Raw genomic sequence first — 18,288 nt, forward strand, 5'->3', positions numbered from 1 at the left:
ATTTTATTTCACTATTATTTACTATTTTAATTAAACTCTAAGTTACATTTATCCAATGAGTAGCAATGAGCCCTATATAAATAAAAAACTAAGTATTTATTCATATCCATCCCGAAAACATTCATTCCTTTGTCTTGCAGATCCTTAAAGGTACAGTCCAACCAAAGAGAGTAGCCTGTGTTATCCCAAATGGAAGAAGAGTGAAGAAATCAGGCGATACCTTTTTTATCCCAAATGGAAGCATTCTGCTAGTTAGGTTGTCCAGGTAAAATAGCCATTTGCTAGTACCTTGTGCTTTATTTTTTAGTTAGAGTTCTATTTATGACTCTATAAATAAAATAACTAGGGAATTGGGCAGTCTGCACAGTGTTTTCAGGATCCAGGGAGGAGCAGGTCACTATAGGATACAGGTTACAGATATGACCCTCTTTACCTTTGCTTGTGGCATGACATGTACGCATATGTGCATTGAAAGATCATCATCTTTTCAAAACAACATGATTTGTGATCAAATCCCATATTGACTTTGTGCAGCCTCCTGGGGGACGTGTTAAGAGTTGTACCGGCAGTCCCCGGGTTACGTACAAGATAGGGACCGGAGATTTGTTCTTAAGTTGAATTTGTATGTAAGTCGAAACTGTATATTTTATAATTGTAGATCCAGACAAAAAAATTTTGGCCCCACTGACAATTGGAGTTTAAACATTTTTTGCTGTAATGGGACCAAGGATTATCAATAAAGCTTCATTACAGACACCTTACAGCTGATCAATTCAGTCTGGAACTATAGTAAAGCATTCAGAAAGCTTCACTAGAGGTCAGAGGGGTCTGTCTGTAACTATGGGTTGTCTGTAAGTTGGGTGTCCTTAAATACGGGACCGCCTGTAGTCAATCTGGGTATTGCTAACATGTGGGGATGCTGTACTGAACTGTTCTGCCGCCTCCCAGCTGTTGCAACTTCAAATCAATATAAATACTACAAAAAACTGTTATTGCTGTTGTCGATAGCAACCATTTAAATTGCAAATGTAATTTTTTTAAAAAGCAAAGGTAAGAATATAATATGCATCTAAAACATTTAGACATTTTGTTAGATATAGATGTTGGATTTCTCCACATCCTACAGCGGTACAACAAAAATGAATCAACGTATTGGTTAATCCTTCTTAGATAAGTGTACAGCTGTGCAAGATGGGAACAGACAGTGAAGCAGGAGGCCAATATGTGGCCTACGCTCTATAGCCATTTCATCATTGTTGCATTGGAGCCTCAAAATAGGCTGTCACTTCCTGATCGAGATCGCTTTTCTGTAGTACTATTATTATTATCATCACGTGCAGAGTAAAAATGAAAGCTCAAGATTTCTTTTGTAAAACCCAGAATTAATAGGTTTGTAAAACCCAGAATTAATAGGTTTGTAAAACCCAGAATTACCATATATACTCGAGTATAAGCCTGTGCTGAAAACCCACCCTCGGCTTATACTTGATTAAAAAAAAATATAGGTTTTACCAGGTTTTTGTGGTAAAATTAGGGGCCTCGGCTTATACTTGGGTCGGCTTATACTAGAGTATATAAGGTTATAGTCTAAAATGCATACAACTCACCTCCACCTAAGGGGTCCTAATGACCATGCAGCTGCCATAAAGTATATCTCTAAATGTTATTAGCTTGGGCTTCAGGGGCGTGGAATAGCCTTTGCGCTCACGCCCCAGAACTCACAGACACTATTCCACATCCCCAGTAGCCCCTGCAAGTCATTTGTATAAAGCTAAAATAACGTTTTTCTGCAAAAGGCAGAATAAAAGATCTAAATAAAACCGGTGTGGGGATGATGCAGGAAGCGGGAATCTACAACGACAACTACGTCAGAAAGTAGATTCCCGATGGTAGATTTCATTTAAATAGTAAAAACAAATATAAAATTGTTATATTCCTATTTTGCTACCTGTTTAAAGCCCCGTTTAATCAGAGTAAATATGAAACAACCACTATAATTATGAGAACATATTTTGTCAATAGCATCTTACTTGATATATATATATATATATATATTATTTTTTGCTCCTCTCAAGTCCCCAAAGAAGAACAAGCTATAGGGACCAACATACATGCCTGAGACACTAACCTGGCATCAATCACCCCACAAAATGGACACATATCGTGACAAATAGTTTGTTTGGCCAGGTCACAAATCAACAGAATAACTGGAAAACAGCCATTGGGATAATCCTTTATGGTCTCCTTAAAATCTATATGCATAACAATTGTGTGATACAAATAGAAAGGTGCAGTCAACTATTAGATACTTTGTTTCTATGTGCAGAACATTGTAGTTGAATCAATTTTTATCTATATCAGAATCATATTAACATCTGGACAACTTTTTGGAAGCAATGACTATATATGCTTGAGTACAAGCCGACCCAAGTATAAGCAAGGCCCCTAATTTTATCACAAAAAATTGGGAAACTTTTTGACTCGAGTGTAAGCTTGAGAAATGCAGCCAGTACAATCTAATAAAATGTACAGTAGCAGACTCCTCTCATTAATGAAATGTCCAGCGGAGCTCCCTCATTAATAAAATGACCAGCAGAGCCCCCTCATTAATAAAATATCCAGTAGCAGACTCCACTCATTAATGAATTGTCCAGCAGAGCCCCCTTAAAAATATTAAATCTATCTTTTCATTTTGACTTATTGAACTGAGAATAATAAGAATGCTTCTTACGGCTGGCACAGCTTCACCAGGTCTTGGTCCGTGGTGCTGGGATGAAGACCTCTGATGTAAAGATTGGTTTTGCTCAGCTGTTCTCCACCTCCGCCGCCTCCTCCTTCTCCGCCACCACTGCTATTACTAGGGCTGGGAGGAGCCATATGCTGTGCTGATGAAACATAGGTCTGCTGGAAAACAAATACAAAGGTTTTAGGCATTGGAATATAAAGTCCACATCACAATAACAAACCTACAGAATCTCTCTCCAAAATATATTTTTTTTTTTAATTAAGTCACCCATTGATTTTGTGTAAACTTAGTTTCATCAGTTACTGAACTTTTTGTTACATGTGTCCATAGAGGATTCTGAGTGCCACTTGTGAAATAGTCTAGTGCAGCGGTGGCGAACCTAACGTTTCATCACCTTTCATAAGAATTTGCTTATGCCCGTGAATCTATTCTCCAACCCAGTGTTTAAGACATTGAAACTACGACATAGGTTCTCCATAGCAGTAATGAAGCTGAAGATTATGATTCTGACCCTCTTTGAGCAATGGCAGAAAACCCTAGTACAAAATATGATACAGTACATCATACAATGAAGTCCAAGGACAATAAATACCTACAACTTGGCCAGTCCCAGGAGAGCACTGATCAATTGGGTTCACTCATAATGTACCGGTAACTAGAACATCTAATATTCTTTATTAAATAAATATGTCCCTGTGTCCTTATTTCCTCTTTCTTTCCTTTCCCTTATTTTAGCAGTTTGTGTAAATCAACTTTCTGTCCTGTATCCACTGACAACTGAGAGATAGAGGAACCTGATAAAGTGTCCAATGAATGAACTCTTTACAGAGAGCTGTCTCATTAAAGAAAATATGCCGTAGGTGTGGAATGATAATAATAATTACTCCCTATGTGTTTGAAGTGGAAGAACTTCAAATGGCTTTTAGATACACTGCTCTCTGCAAGTAAAAGACCAGAGAAGCTGTTTTACTCATTGAATATATTACAAAGTTTACTATTATCACCTGAACTATTCATTCATTCATATCCAACCCCTGCAACCTGGTTCCTAGAAGAATATAACCTCCTCTCCCTTCCTTTCCTTTTGGTAGGTGTTTAGTGGTAACAACAGCACCATTGTCATTCAATAAATATACTCAAAAATCAGAGCTCATAAGTGTTAGTTTTGGAGTTCCAGCACAAAAATAATATCCAGGGGATATATTATTTTGGTGAAATAAACATGAGCATAAATTGCTAAAGGAAACTTTGGACCTCAAATGTATCTGTGATGTTCACAAGGCTTAAAAGAAGATGTCCTATAAGGGCAATGACCTCTGCCATATTTGTTCTTTCTGTAGGCAGGAAAAAAAATCATTAATCCTAAAACCCATACGTGATTTCTTTTTCGTAAATGTAATATTGCACATGAAGAGTCACCGGCAATACAAAATAAATACTCTGCAGCGATTAATGACAAAAAATAAGAACTTATATGTACTATCCACAGGTATAGTTTACTCTATGTGACAGCTCAATGTGAGTGGGAATGTGGTGGCTGAGAACTCGATGTGGGTCACACTGTGGTGGCTGATAGCTCAATATGGGTGGGACTGTGGTGGCTTACAGCTAAATATGAGTGGGTGTCACGGATGCTCCCACGACTCGGGTCACGGGCGCACCGGTGCTCCTTTGTGTGCAACCCGGGCCCTGGCGCGGCTCTCACTTCTCCTCAATCCAGCGCTGGCGCGCGTGTCCCTGCCTCCTAGGATGCGCGCACCAGCTACCAGAGATTTAAACGGCTAACGCCGATAATTGGCGCTGGCTGGCTGCCAATTCTGATAAAGTCTCAGCCTCTTCCTGTCTTCCCCGCCTGATCTTTGTGCTTCAGACATAGAGAAAGCTTTCCTGATGCCCTGTGCAATTATCCTGATTTCCCGTTGTGACCTTAATTCCGGTCCTGACCTCGCTCCTATGCTGCCCATCCTGACCTTCCGCTACGTCCCTGATTCTGTGCTATATCGACCTCCTGCCTGTCCCCGACTACGATCTTGCCTTACGACTCTGTAACTCATCTTTGCCGCCACCGTGGACAAAGTCGCACCTGTGGAATGACCCGGTGGTATCACGCCGCAGCAAGTACAACCCCTTTGCGGCGGGTTCTTGTGAAAACCGGATGCCACTTTGACTCCGGTCCCAGGTGTCAGTTTATGTCATCGTCTGCGGTGGTCCAGAGGATCCACTACCACTGATCCTGACAGTGGGACTGTGGTGGCTGACAGCTCAATGTGAGTGGGACTGTGGTGGCTGACTCTTCTTACACCTTCTTACACTGCAGCCTTGGACATTAAACTACTACATCATAGCCTTCCTTCTTAGGATTGGTAGAGTCCACATTAATGCCTTTAAAAACCAATTTAGACTAAACTGTATTTGTCAGCAGTTTGGCCCATACAAAGCTCCTGCCAGTGTTAGCTGTGTAATTGTACATGAGTGCATTGTTAGTAGTTACAGGACTGTGAAAATAGGAGAAGAAACATGCAGCGAGAGCTCTGGGCAGGTCTTGAAGCCTCAGAGCTTTTGGCACTCTGCACGGAGCTGGTCCACCATCCCTCTTTCCTGCTAGTAGTAGGTGCTACATCAGGATTTTGATTGGATACTTACAAGAGTCGATCAGGGCAGCAGGGAGCAGCTGTGTAACAGCTCATTGCAAAGAGCAGAAAGCTCTTCAGTCTTAAAGACACACCCAAGCCCTTCCAAGAGCTACAAACTGGGATCAAAATTTAACTTTTGAAAGTCTTTCTGTTACCTACTACATAGACAAAGGAATGATAACACATCTCTCCAGGGACTATACCTAGAACTCAATGCAGTTCTTTATGGTTAAAACTGATGTGAAATTCTCTTTAAATCACTGTATATTAAAGGCACGAATATATACTGTACATGTAATCTAAGATCTATTCCATACACTGGCTAAATACTGTAACATATACATTAGATAACTGCCTAACATTAGCCATGGGTCCAGAAAGGTTCTGCAACACAGCCAATTAGTAAGGTTTGTGCTGATAATCCGCGTACCTATGGCAACAAAACAATAAATAACATTTATTGGACATACTTAAAGATTTTACTTGGCAGAATATTCAAGTGTATAAACAGTAATTTGCCAAGAATTTCCTTTGTGGGACAATGCAAATATTGTATCTAAGCATTTGTCAGATCCCATAAGTAGCGCAAAGCAGAAATCTGTAAAACACTTGGATTTATTTGATTTCATTTCTTTAGAAAAAATAAATATCAACCCACAATCAGATGGGATACAGCATGGGTTGTACTGGGATAGCGGTCACATAGATTGTGCAAATTGAAGACAAAATTCACTTTTTAGAAAAGTATTCCAGTACCATTTTTATCAGTGACAATTACACAATATGCTATGTTTTAGGATTGGAGTTTCTATACATTTTATAGCAGCATTAATGTAGCATTAATGTGAATTTACAGACATGGTGGACCCCCAGATAAAGCAACGGGTCTGTTGGTTGCCAGTTTTGTCATACAAATATACAGGCAGTCCCCTACTTAAGAACACCCGACTTACAGACAACCCCTAGTTAAAGACCCCTTTGCCCACTGTGACCTCTGGATGCTTTACTATAGTCCCAGACTGCAATAATTAGCTGTAAAGTGTCTGTAATGAAGCTTTATTGGTAATCATTGGTCCAATTACAGCAAAATAATCTGCAACTCCAATTGTCACTGGGACAAGAATTTTATTTTGTCTGGATCTACAATTATAAAATATACAGTTCCGACTTACATACAAATTCAACTTAAGAACAAACCTAAGTAGGTTTGTTCTTAAGTTGAATTTGTATGGCAAATTTTTGGGGTCTCTGTGACAATTGGATTTGAAAAATGTTGGATTGTCATAAGAAGCAGGATTAACAATAAAGCTTTGCAGACACCTGTAATAACTGTTAGGCTACATTCACACTGCCGTTGCCCGCCCATACCGTACCGTAGCAGGCAACGGCAGTGCACGGGGAGAGGAGGAGCTGAGCGCAGCTCACCCCCGCCCCTCTCCATAGAGATACATGGCGCACGGCACCGTGTCCTATCTTTTTCCCGGGTACGTCTATGGAGGACGTATATCGGCCGTACATATACGGCAGTGTGAATGTAGCCCCACAGCTGTTTATTGTAGACTAGGGTTAAAAGACAGTAAATTATCAACATCTTTTGTAACAAGGGTCGTCTGTAAGTCGCGTGTTCTTAAGTAGGGGACTGCCTGTATATATTTGATAAATGGGTGTTCCAAAGACAGACACTGATGACATATGTGACATTTCATCCTCCCTTTTCTTTGTAGGCCACAAAGTTGGCCAACTGCAATTAAGCGTGTGGGTCCTAGAGGTCATACTCCCACCAATCAGACATTGGTGGGATATTAAACCACTCTTTATCCAGTGTTGTGTAGTTGAGCTACTGTTACACTATTAAAAATGCTAAAAAGGGATATTAAGGAGGCTCTGTAAGATCCGCTCAGCTTTATGTCTTGTGTGCTGCAGTCATAACTTTGCCTCTGTAACGGTGTGTAATCAGAATTTATTGCATAGGGAAATGCAAGGGTCAGCTGTTTCTCAAGCTGCAGTATTGGTGTCCCTGTCCTGATCAAGGACAAGTCTACAGCAACACATATAACAGCCCTGCCCAAATCTTCATCATGAGAAAGCTGCACTTAGGTCCAAGTGTAATGAAATAAACCACACAATATTCAAAAGGTATTCCAGGACTTTTTGTGACCAAGAAGTTCCCACAAGTCTCACAAAAATGGTTCAAGAAACAAGCTTAACGAGAGCCTCACAACAGACAGCTGGTTACAGGTGAGGGCACCCGTGCCACGTTTCAGTGTTTGCCACCGATGGCTTTAAGAATACGAAGTTCTGAAGTTTGTGTTTCTCCAGACTTCCTCCCACGCTGCAAAAATAGGAGAACATGATCCATAAAAAATCTTTTAAGGAAAAAAGTTTTTGCTGGCTTATTATCCCTCCAGTGAGACTTTCATTCTTTTGAGAAGTTCAGGGCTATCGCAGGGTCATAGCTTAGATCCAACTCAACATCTACAATGCGAATCAGATGTTCCCATTACAAATATACTATGAGGGGATTATGTACAAACCACAGCTACGACTTTTATACATCGATTGTAGCTGACACTGGAGAAGATATGGACACTGTTGGCCACTAGTATTTCAGAACTGTATGCATTATTATGAGGACACTATATGGCATACATGGCTCATTATGGGTATCACAAATAATCCATATACTCCCAGCAAGCATTTCTTTCATCTACTTAGCAATCTAGATGGATTCACGTCAGCCCATACATGTCAATTTTTCAAAGGTCCAACCCAAGACTTCTTATCCTTCCATATCTCATGTTGCTTTACAAATCCCCAAGAGATGAGCCAAGTCAGTATTGGTTGTAGGTCTCCAGGACACATTCAGAAGCCAAGAAAAAGGCCAAATAAAAACAAATGAAGTAAAAGCAATACAAAATGGCACCTGTGCTGTCATGTGACTTTTCTGGGGATGTATTTTGTGTGTTGGGATAAAAAGGCAGTCCTTGGGTTACATACAAGATGGTTTTTTTAGGTTTGTACTTAAGTTGAATTTGTATGTAACTCGGAACTGGTATATTTTATAATTGTAACTTATTGTCCCAGTGACAATTGCATTTTAAAAATTTTTTGCTGTCACGGGAACAAGGATTACTAAAGCTTTGTTCATTGCAGCCTGGGACTAAAGTAAAGTATACAAAGAGTTTCTCCAGAGGTTACAGTAGGCAGAGAGGTCCGCCTATAACTAGGGGTCGTCTGTAAGTCGGGTACTATTTGCCCCACCTTCCGTCTTTTGTGATTGACACGCAGTAGTACAAATGAACAGATGAATGGACGCAACACATTCGCAGATGAAAGCTAGTCTTTTACCAATTTACCCCAACAAGAAAAATGGAATACTGGTAATATCTGCTTCATCATGATTTCACACTTCACAGCTTTGTTTTTGAACAATAGTAACATTCTTTTTATATACACAATTCATATAAGTATATGTTTTATGAAAACAACCAGATCAATATTTGCTGTAAGTGTTTTTGACTTTTCCATTTCCTCCAGGGACTGCGGTATGTCAGCACCAGTCAAAACAGGCACCAACCCTCATTTTGTCTTTCTTTATTTGCCTTCTGTGAGAGCAAACAGTACTGTGTGTTATGGTATAGTCTGTGTTTATGCTCATATAAACTTTTTCTGTCAATGGTAGTCATTTTCATCCTATACATAGCAGACAGCAAATGAGAAGATCATTGTGGTCTTCTATAAATTCCCTTCTCCCTCCTCTTTCTCTTAGCTTTCCCCACCCTTACAAAATATGTAAGAAATGTGTGTATTTTTATCTTCTGGACTAAATACAAGTAATAATTAAAGGACATCTACCACCAGGATGAAGGATTGTAAACCAAGCACACTGACATACTGGTATGTGCCCGCTCTGGCAGAATCTGCTCTTCTTTTAGCTTCTTGTGCCCAGATTTTAACAAAAAAAAATGCTTTCATTTTAATTATGTAAATGTGCTTGAGGGGCTCCAAGTTCCATATGTGTTAATGGAGCCTGGAGCCCCTCAGGCTCATTTGCATGATTTTAAAACCTTTTTATCTTAAAAGTAAGGGCTTAACAAGCTTATGGAAGAGCATATCGTGCCAGAGGGGGAACACCAGTATGTCAGTGTGCTTGGTTACAATCCTTCATCCTGGTGGTAGATTTCCTTTAAGTTCAATTACTTTTTACTTTGTTAAAAATCAGTTGAAGCTATAAATAGAAAGGAAATATTAAATATTAAAGGGGTATTTCCGGACCTTTTATTGATCCCCTATTCCCAGGATGATCAATATCAGATCAATAAAGGGAACAGTGGCCATCAGCTGTACCTGTGACCTTCCATTCCACTTCACAGATGTATGATGTTGAATCAATTTGCCACATGGCCTGTTTTGCGGTCAGTCCCATTCAGGAGAACGATACTGAGCTACAATACAAAACACAGTGGCTGTCATATGTACGGAGCTGCTTTTAGCAGACTATGAAGAGGTAATAGCGTTTGTAGGCATAATCATGCTCTTCGATTCTCAGATGTTCAGATGAGGTGCCCGGAGTCGGATAGATAGATAGGCGAGTAACCATGAACGGTAAAACCTTTCTATTGTAATAGGCTCTGATGGAACATACATGGTGCACATTTCCATCATAAAGAAGCCAATTTGTGTAGTATGTGTTGTGGTTATTGTGCGGAATTACTGGCATTTGGTGCCATTATTGCCCCTTCAGGTGAAGGGACAATTTTTTTTTTCTTTTTACAGGAGACGACTCTACTTGGGCACAGATGAGTGATGGACTATTTAGGGCTAAGCTTCCTCGCACTCAGTTAAGTGTTTGGCATGCCCGGTTGTATCCTGCATGGCCTAAATAAAATTTTGGATCTTATGGTAAGTGCACCAAGAGCTTTCCTTCTTTGAAGCCATATTGGGCTATGTATTATTATTAAACTCTACTTATAAGACAAAAACATCATACAACATATGTGTAATAAAGAAAAGATGTAACTGTGCATACATGATTATATCTAGGGCCAAATAATTCATGTTATATCATCTGGTCATCTAATGACTGAATCTTACTATTGCAGCAATTGTTGTGTCTGTACTATTGAGATGATAGGATGTGATGAGCAGAAATCCCATAAACTTCTGATATCTTTATTGACTGTGGAGTGTGCATTGGGCAATGTGAAGCACCATAAATAATTCATTGCGAGTCTCGCTGATCTTCGGTAGGAGCGAGGTGTTTTTGATATGGTCTTATTATTATGATTTATTAGTTTATTTTCGAAAAATCCAGCAATGCACTAAAATTCAAAAGTCAAATTTGTGTTTGCATCTTAACTTTTCTCTTCTGACAGAAGAACACAAAAGCGAAAATGATGCGGATGTCTGATTGGTCACACAACTCTCTTTCAATGGGTCCTATTGACAATAATAGGAACAGTTGGGGTTTTAGCAAATTTAATGCAATCTTTGGAAACACAGAGCCGTTACAGGGGCGTAACTTGAGGGGGTGCAGAGGGTGCGGTCGCACCCAGCCCATGAGGCTTAGGGGGACCATAAGGTGTCACTTTCCCATATGAGAAGACTATTACTATAAACCATACATTATAGTCGGGGGCCTGGCACAGACTTTGCACTGGGGCCCATCAGCTTCAAGTTACACCACTGGCCCTGTAGTATGTAGTACATAGCAGCATGAACTCCATATGCCACCTCATGGCACTGTTATTGGACTCCATTTGTAATAGCATGGGGTTTTTTCTTCTTGATAATAACAAAAATAAAGTAAGGCACAAATGTTTGACATGATGAACAGTAATAAAAAGAGCAAAAGATCATTCTGGCTTTAACTGGTCTTTTTGCCTTTATTTTGCTCAGATCAAAGTCCTTTATGTATATATCCAATATCCATCCAATATTTTGTGATGGGGACTCTTAGTTGAGACTCCAACTAGTCTCCTTACATATATATACTTTAGACGAAATCTGTCTGTATTTGGATGAACATCTAATATTTATGACCATCTCATATTCCTAACTCTCCCTTGATGGCAGATGTTAGGGGTAATAAGGATCTTGGATGCCAGCTGAGCTGATGTGCCATGTATATGAGGTTGAGAGAGAGCAATCAACCAAACACACAATCAGCCGAAAAAAGATCTGTAAACCGACCTCCATAAAGAAATTTTTATTGCTATGTTTAGTAGGGCCCAATAAAATGTTAATTGGGATGTACTATAGCTTTATACAGCAAGGGTAGATGGAGCCATGATATACATGAGCCAGAACTTTGTCGTGTTTTATGATTGAAGCTCCAAGTTAAAAATATACAACTGTAACAATGTCTAGAATAAAACTTCTAAATAAAATCCTTCTCATATCATAAATATAAGGTAACCTTAAAACTGAAAGCCACAATCAGCCTTACGTCACCTTATGACACAAAGCATGTTGACCAATACAAGGAAGTAACAGGTATAAGTATGTATTCAGGTGTGTGCACTATTTGTCATTCAAGATTAAGAAAGAAAAGAGTAACAGGTTTCACATTCATTGTTCTAGGATGGTCAGGTGCTCAGAGGAATACGGCAAAATATTCTGGCGACTCTATGATCAAAATAGTCACCTAATAAACAATATTGTCAACGTAAAAGAACCTGACACCACTTCTGATCCCCATCTCTTCACTCCAGAAGAACCCAATTCATACATGGACAAAGTCCAAAGCATTACCCTCAAATGGACAAAGACAGAAAGAATGGAGAGTGGTGGTGACGGTATTAGGTCCATTGTGCATCCATGAATCCTCTCATAAATCACTCATAAGGTGACATGTATCAGCTAATTTTGTGAGAGTTTTTGCATTTTGCGACTTTTTAGGCACATAATCTATTTAGGTACAGCGTACCAAAGTCTCAAGGATTGAGAGCAGTGTCCCATATTTATCTTTATAGCCCAGATGATTGTTCAACTTGTGAGACTTTTGGGCTTGGAATTGTCCATTCTTCCGCCTAATAAGTCACAAGACAGAACACGCTAGACCCAGACTTACTTTTGGTAGCTACTATTTGGGACTAAAAAGTTGCACACCACAAAAAGTCTCAAAAGTGAGACTAAACAGGCAACTCATCACATAACAAAGGGAAAAAAACGTAACATATATACTCAAGTATAAGCCGACCCCCCTAATTTTACCACCAAAAACTGGGAAAACCTATTGACTCGAGTATAAGCTGAGGGTGGGAAATGCATTGGTGACACCCCCCCCAGTATATAGCCAGCAAGCTCCCAGTAGCAAATAGCCAGCCTGCCCCTTGTAGTATAAAGCCAGCCAGACCCATGTAGTATACAGCCTTGTAGCATACAGCCAGCTCCCTGTAGTATATAGCCAGCCTGCCCCCTGTAGTATACAGCCAGCTCCCTGTAGTCTACAGCCAGCCCATCCCCCTGTAGTCTACAGCCAGCCCATCCCCCTGTAGTCTACAGCCAGCCCATCCCCCTGTAGTCTACAGCCAGCCCATCCCCCTGTAGTCTACAGCCAGCCCTTCCCCCTGTAGCCTACAGCCAGCCCTTCCCCCTGTAGTCTACAGCCAGCCCTTCCCCCTGTAGTCTACAGCCAGCCCATCCCCCTGTAGTCTACAGCCAGCCCATCCCCCTGTAGTCTACAGCCAGCCTGCCCCCTGTAGCAACTCCTCTTCTGTAACAGCCGGCATAGACGCGGCCAATCGCTCTGCCGACAGGCGCATACTATGCCGCTGCTGAAATCATAGTATGCACTGGCCCGAAGATAACATGGCCACATCTATGCCGGCTGTTACCGAAGACAGAAGAGGAGCCGCGGGGAAGACAGAAGTGGAGCCGCACTGACATCGGGGAGCAGCGCTGAGCATCGGAGCTGCGGGAGGGTGAGTATAGAAGTTTATTTTTTTTATTGACTCGTGTATAAGCCAGGGTGAGGTTTTTCAACACATTATTTGTGCCGAAAAACTCGGCTTATACACAAGTATATACAATAAGATACATTGCAATGATTAAGTAGGCCACCTTCAGGAAACTTGAAAAAGTGGCAGCCGCAAAACTATGATCCTGCCCCATAGACTGGAAATTGCCAACAAACTGAAAAGACCTTACAACATATTCAGAAACCTCATTCTGTATATCCACCACTCCAGAAACCTACAAGAACCCTGCTGCTGACTATACTACATTATGAGCAGCTTCTATTCTCACATACTCTTTACTCCCCACTTCCTCGGTAGATTGTAAGCTCTGAGTCCTCTCTCTCTCTTTGCATCAGTCTGTCACTGATGACTTGTGTATTGTACTTTTTTAGTGTTAGTAGTTTCCTTACATATAGCTCATTATCTAATGGGTTGGTCATGCAGGAGTGTGAACACTCGTACTTGTTCTCTATGAGATTACCAGGATACAGCTAAACTACCTTTAGCAGTCCTATAGACAATGAATGAACCAGCCATGTCCCTACACAATATGTCACTTCATAAAGACATTTCAATGCAAACCACATACACATGATTGGTGAGATACCTTAAAATGTGATCCAACCCCTTTCATAACAATAGAACAGTCAGGAAATTTTTATTCACTCATTCCCGTTAATAAAGGGACTTGTGGCTGATTTTACTTTGAAATCTACCCTAAAATTCAAGCATGATAGGCGAGGAATGCTTACTCATAGATCCAGACATTGTGACTGTGGTCATCTTCTTATGTTTGTTATCCATATCCTCTTTCCTAATAAGTCTGAATGGCCCTCAGTGCTGTAGCTTCACAGGCTGTTACACTGAGCAAAGCAGGTCTCCCCCCCCCTGCACTTCCTGCTGATGGTAGATTACACAGGGAGAGAGCAGGGGGATTGGGTGAGACATGTTCTGCTCATTGTAAAAGCCTGCAAATTTGTAGCACCGAGGGGCTCTGGTAACGCCCCCAGATACCTTGAGACTCATTAGCATAATTATAAAACTTGATTTTAGAAAGAAGCAAGAAATGGATAACAAATATAAGAAGATTAACACAGTCACTGGGGTTTAATTTACTAAGGGTCAGCAAATCGCACTTTCATCTGATTTTGCGTCGTTTTCAGGGATTGCGCCACTGGGGAATGTGACTGGCTTTCATGTGACAGAAATCACGGGGGCGGATGATCAGACTGATTCGGACAAACCGCAGGATTTAACTTTCAATTTGTGTCGTAAGACAATGCACTTACATACACCGGGAAGAAGGTGGTGAACTCAGTCGGACCTGAGCGGGGAAGCGACACATGCAGGATCTCGGGCACACAATCTTAGTGAATCGCGGCACAGTGCATTCCGATCAGACAATGCACTTTCTGTGAACTACGAGGGATGGGGTAAGTAAATCTCCCCCACTGTGTCCATATCTATAAGTAAGTGTCCCTGGTTTATCATGATGGATTTTGATGGTAGATAACACTAGACATAAAGGCAACTTGATTTGCCCTGAACCCCCTTCGCTGACGCCCTGTATAGTAGGTATATCACTGCATCCTGCATTTGCCCACCAAATACAAATCACACAATTTGTCACCAGTCATACAGTAAAAGCGTCACATCACTTTGTCTCAAATGTTGAGATGAAACTCCAGTTTAAGGAGTATTATACTGATAAAGTAGATGTGGGTAATGGTTATAAGGAAGGACAAGGCATATAACAGTGTTTTGTACACATGTGAACAGTAACTGGGATTCAGTGCAATGTCCTCTTGGAATAAACCCACGTCATTCTCAGAACTCACATGATTTCCTCTAACACTATACGGATAGCATCATGAGTTCCCATGTACTGACCCGGAGGTATCACAGAGGTTCACATGACGCTCCCCCAGAGGAGAACACATTGCAGGCTCACACTCCAGGGTGGAGTGGTTTGGTGTGAGGCGGGCTGCACTGGTGAGGTGCCCCCCAGCTGTTTGTGAGGCGCAGCTACGGAGGAAGGTTTAACCGAACTGATCATATGCTACACAGACTATTTGTTTAGCTGTATGTAATGGAAAAACTATGCCAGGTCCTAGCTGGTGTTTTACGTAAAGTTGTTTAAAAAATTATGCAGGCATGGGGCAGGACTGTCCACTCCACACCCAAATGGCACTGGAGTAGAAGCAGTGAAAAATCTCCCCATATTCCTAATGTTACAAAGATCAGCTGATCATGGCAATGGTAGCTCTGAAGCTAGTTTAACTGGTGGGAGTTGCTGCCATCTGACCAGTTCCCATGGCGCTCTTTCCCATCATAAAGCGCTGTCCAGTAATATATTGAAATCCACATATCTATAAAGAAGGCCTAGGTTTTTCTTAAAGGAGTTGTGCAAATCTATGACTGAACACCTAAACTAAAAAAAACTAGTAAAACCCATTTATAGGAGGCAATGATCCATCATACGAATGTTCATTCTCCATCTCCTTCATATGTAAAGATCTCTGCTGATTAAATGATTTGCCATTGGTTGTATCATTTATATGGCCCTGAAAATTGTTTCCCCAGTGTCCTTGAGGAGGGATGCTATACGTTGCTTCCGTTCCCCGCAGGCTTCTGTTGCCTTTGCTAAGCGCATACGTCACTCAGCAGGAGGGAGAAGGATGAAAAGACCATCCTGCCTTTTTCGCTGGATACAACATATAGTGGTCAGACAGTGGCATCAAATATGCCTCCATCTGCCACTATATATCTATATATGCACAGCGTGTATGTTGGGAGCTTTCCTGACTTCCTGAGTGCTATCAGTGGTGTGAACATGTCACCCCTACAGTCACTGGCCTATTTCATCACAAATCAGTGGAAGACCAGTAAACAATGGGTGTTACAAAAGTGTTGGCACAGAAGTTCCAAAAATTCAGAAGCATAACTTATTTTCCTGTCGAGGACCATTGTAAGTTATTTTATTTAAACATTTTATAGGGTTGGAACCTCCTCTAAGCTCCATGAAGAAGACCATATGTTCCTTAACACATACAAACCCCATTGGGGAATATTTAAGATACCCCAGCACTTTGTGCGCCGACATACTATGTTATCTCCATGCCTCTGAATACTTCAGGAGGCTCTGGTCTCAATGTATTCAGCGGATGGCTGCGCTGGCATACAATTCTTGAATGGTTGCAGGCTATAGGGAGTGTGCTGGCGCGGGGCAGTAATGCCCACTCTGCTGCCCACCACGCCCCCTCCGCATTCACTTGGCGTGGAGGTGGCTTAAAGGGGAAAATAATCGCAGACTGGTGATTTGCTAGGGATTGAGAAAACAAGCCCACAGAAATATTTAGCCCCCGCTTCCCCCATAGTAAAAGTATATGACATCCAGACATTTGACATAACCATGGTATATTAGCGCTAAATGTGTCTGCAACTTTAAAAAAAATAAAATCACAAAATGTTTAAAAAAAGAATCAAAAAACATATGCCAGGATGGTAGGGGGGCGACTTTGTGTCATTAGTCATAAATAGCCTTCAAATAGCAGCAGATTTAAAGGAAATCTACCATTTGCTTTTATGCATTATGAACCAAACCTACCTTGAGAATGCGGTAGCTACACTGATGCAGAAACATATCTTGGTTATTCCCTGAGCTGAGTTGTTTTGCTGAAAAAACAATTCTAAAATTATGATAATGAGGCTTTGGCGCTTCTTCTCTTACCCTAATTGTTGCATTGCTTCAGAGAATGCTGTATACACTGTGTTGTCCCTTACAGGCAGAAGTAATCAATCGCTGCACCATCCCACAGCTGCTGTGTATGAGTCATTCAGCTCAGGTTGATTAGTTGTGTCTGGACAGTTCAGGAAGCTCTGTGCAATGTGATAGGCTGCATGCACACAAACGTATGCCTGCCGGGCCGTAGCCGGGAGGGCATACGTCCGGTGCCATGAAGAGGAGGAGGGGTGACCCTTCCCCTCTCCGTAGCAATGCATGGAGTACGGGCCGTAACACGGGTAAAGATAGGACATCTATCTTATTCACGTGTATGGAGACGCACGTGTGCAGCACCGTATTGCTGCATGCGGCCATTGCTGTTTATGTACATACAGTACATAAGGTAGTGTGCATGGGGCCTTAGCCAGTATTCACCCAGCCTTCCCAAAGTCCGGAATTTGATAATTGTTCTTTGAGCAAAACCACTTGGATAAGGGATTAAACAAGATATGTTTCTGCATCAGTGTAGCTTACAGCATTTTCTAGGTATGTTTGGTTGACAATGCATAAAAACAAATTGTAGATTTCCTTTAAGCTACTATTTTTGAGTGACCAGAAAAGACCATTGCAATTTTTTTAGCAGAATAAAAAGAATAAAAAGTCGCAGATAACCCAAATGGCATTTTTGCCACCTTTTGAAAACCACAAAGTCAAGAAAATCCTATGATAAATGTCCCCATTGAGTCCAGTTGTAAAACTAGCAGCCTGCGCAGACATCTATATAGTATCATGTTAGAGAACATTCTGTTATAGTCTAGTGGCCTTTGATACAGTCACATGTATAACATTACACTGAATCATAAGGAGACATAGAGTGACCAGAACCTTAGAAGAAGAAGCAGCCATACAATTATAAATAATATGGCCGCATTAATAAGAGGTCCAGGTAAAAGATGAGGTCATCGATGTCACATCATAAAATGACAGTGAATGATGATGAATGATGAGGATAAACCTCCATGACACCATCAGAATCCAGGACAAAGAAGTTAGTGATGTGCTGGATACATGAGGAGCACAGTGAGATGTCAGATGTGATGGATCATGTATGATCAGATCTATATACACTATAATAGAGAGGCATTAGGTTCCGGCAGGGCAGATGTATGTGTGATAAGTGGGTACATGCCCTCCTCCTCCTCCTCCTCCTCCTCCCCCTCTCCT

At 41.1% G+C, this 18,288-nt stretch overlaps 1 protein-coding gene across 6 annotated transcripts in view; it reads right to left on the bottom strand.

The window, feature by feature from the left end:
- RBMS2 (RNA binding motif single stranded interacting protein 2) overlaps positions 1–18,288 on the bottom strand; it is a 72,788-nt gene that overhangs the window by 22,223 nt on the left and 32,277 nt on the right. For 4 of the 6 annotated variants that reach the window (XM_072135008.1, XM_072135010.1, XM_072135005.1 and 1 more), the window contains exon 2: positions 2,732–2,904. In XM_072135008.1, coding sequence (XP_071991109.1) covers positions 2,732–2,904 — 173 coding nt within the window. The remainder of the gene's footprint in view (positions 1–2,731; positions 2,905–18,288) is intronic. The other 2 variants (XM_072135009.1, XM_072135006.1) reach the window with 1 other exon arrangement.

The sequence above is a fragment of the Engystomops pustulosus genome, chromosome 2, assembly GCF_040894005.1.
Source record: "Engystomops pustulosus chromosome 2, aEngPut4.maternal, whole genome shotgun sequence".
In the NCBI taxonomy this organism is placed as follows: Eukaryota; Metazoa; Chordata; class Amphibia; order Anura; family Leptodactylidae; genus Engystomops; species Engystomops pustulosus.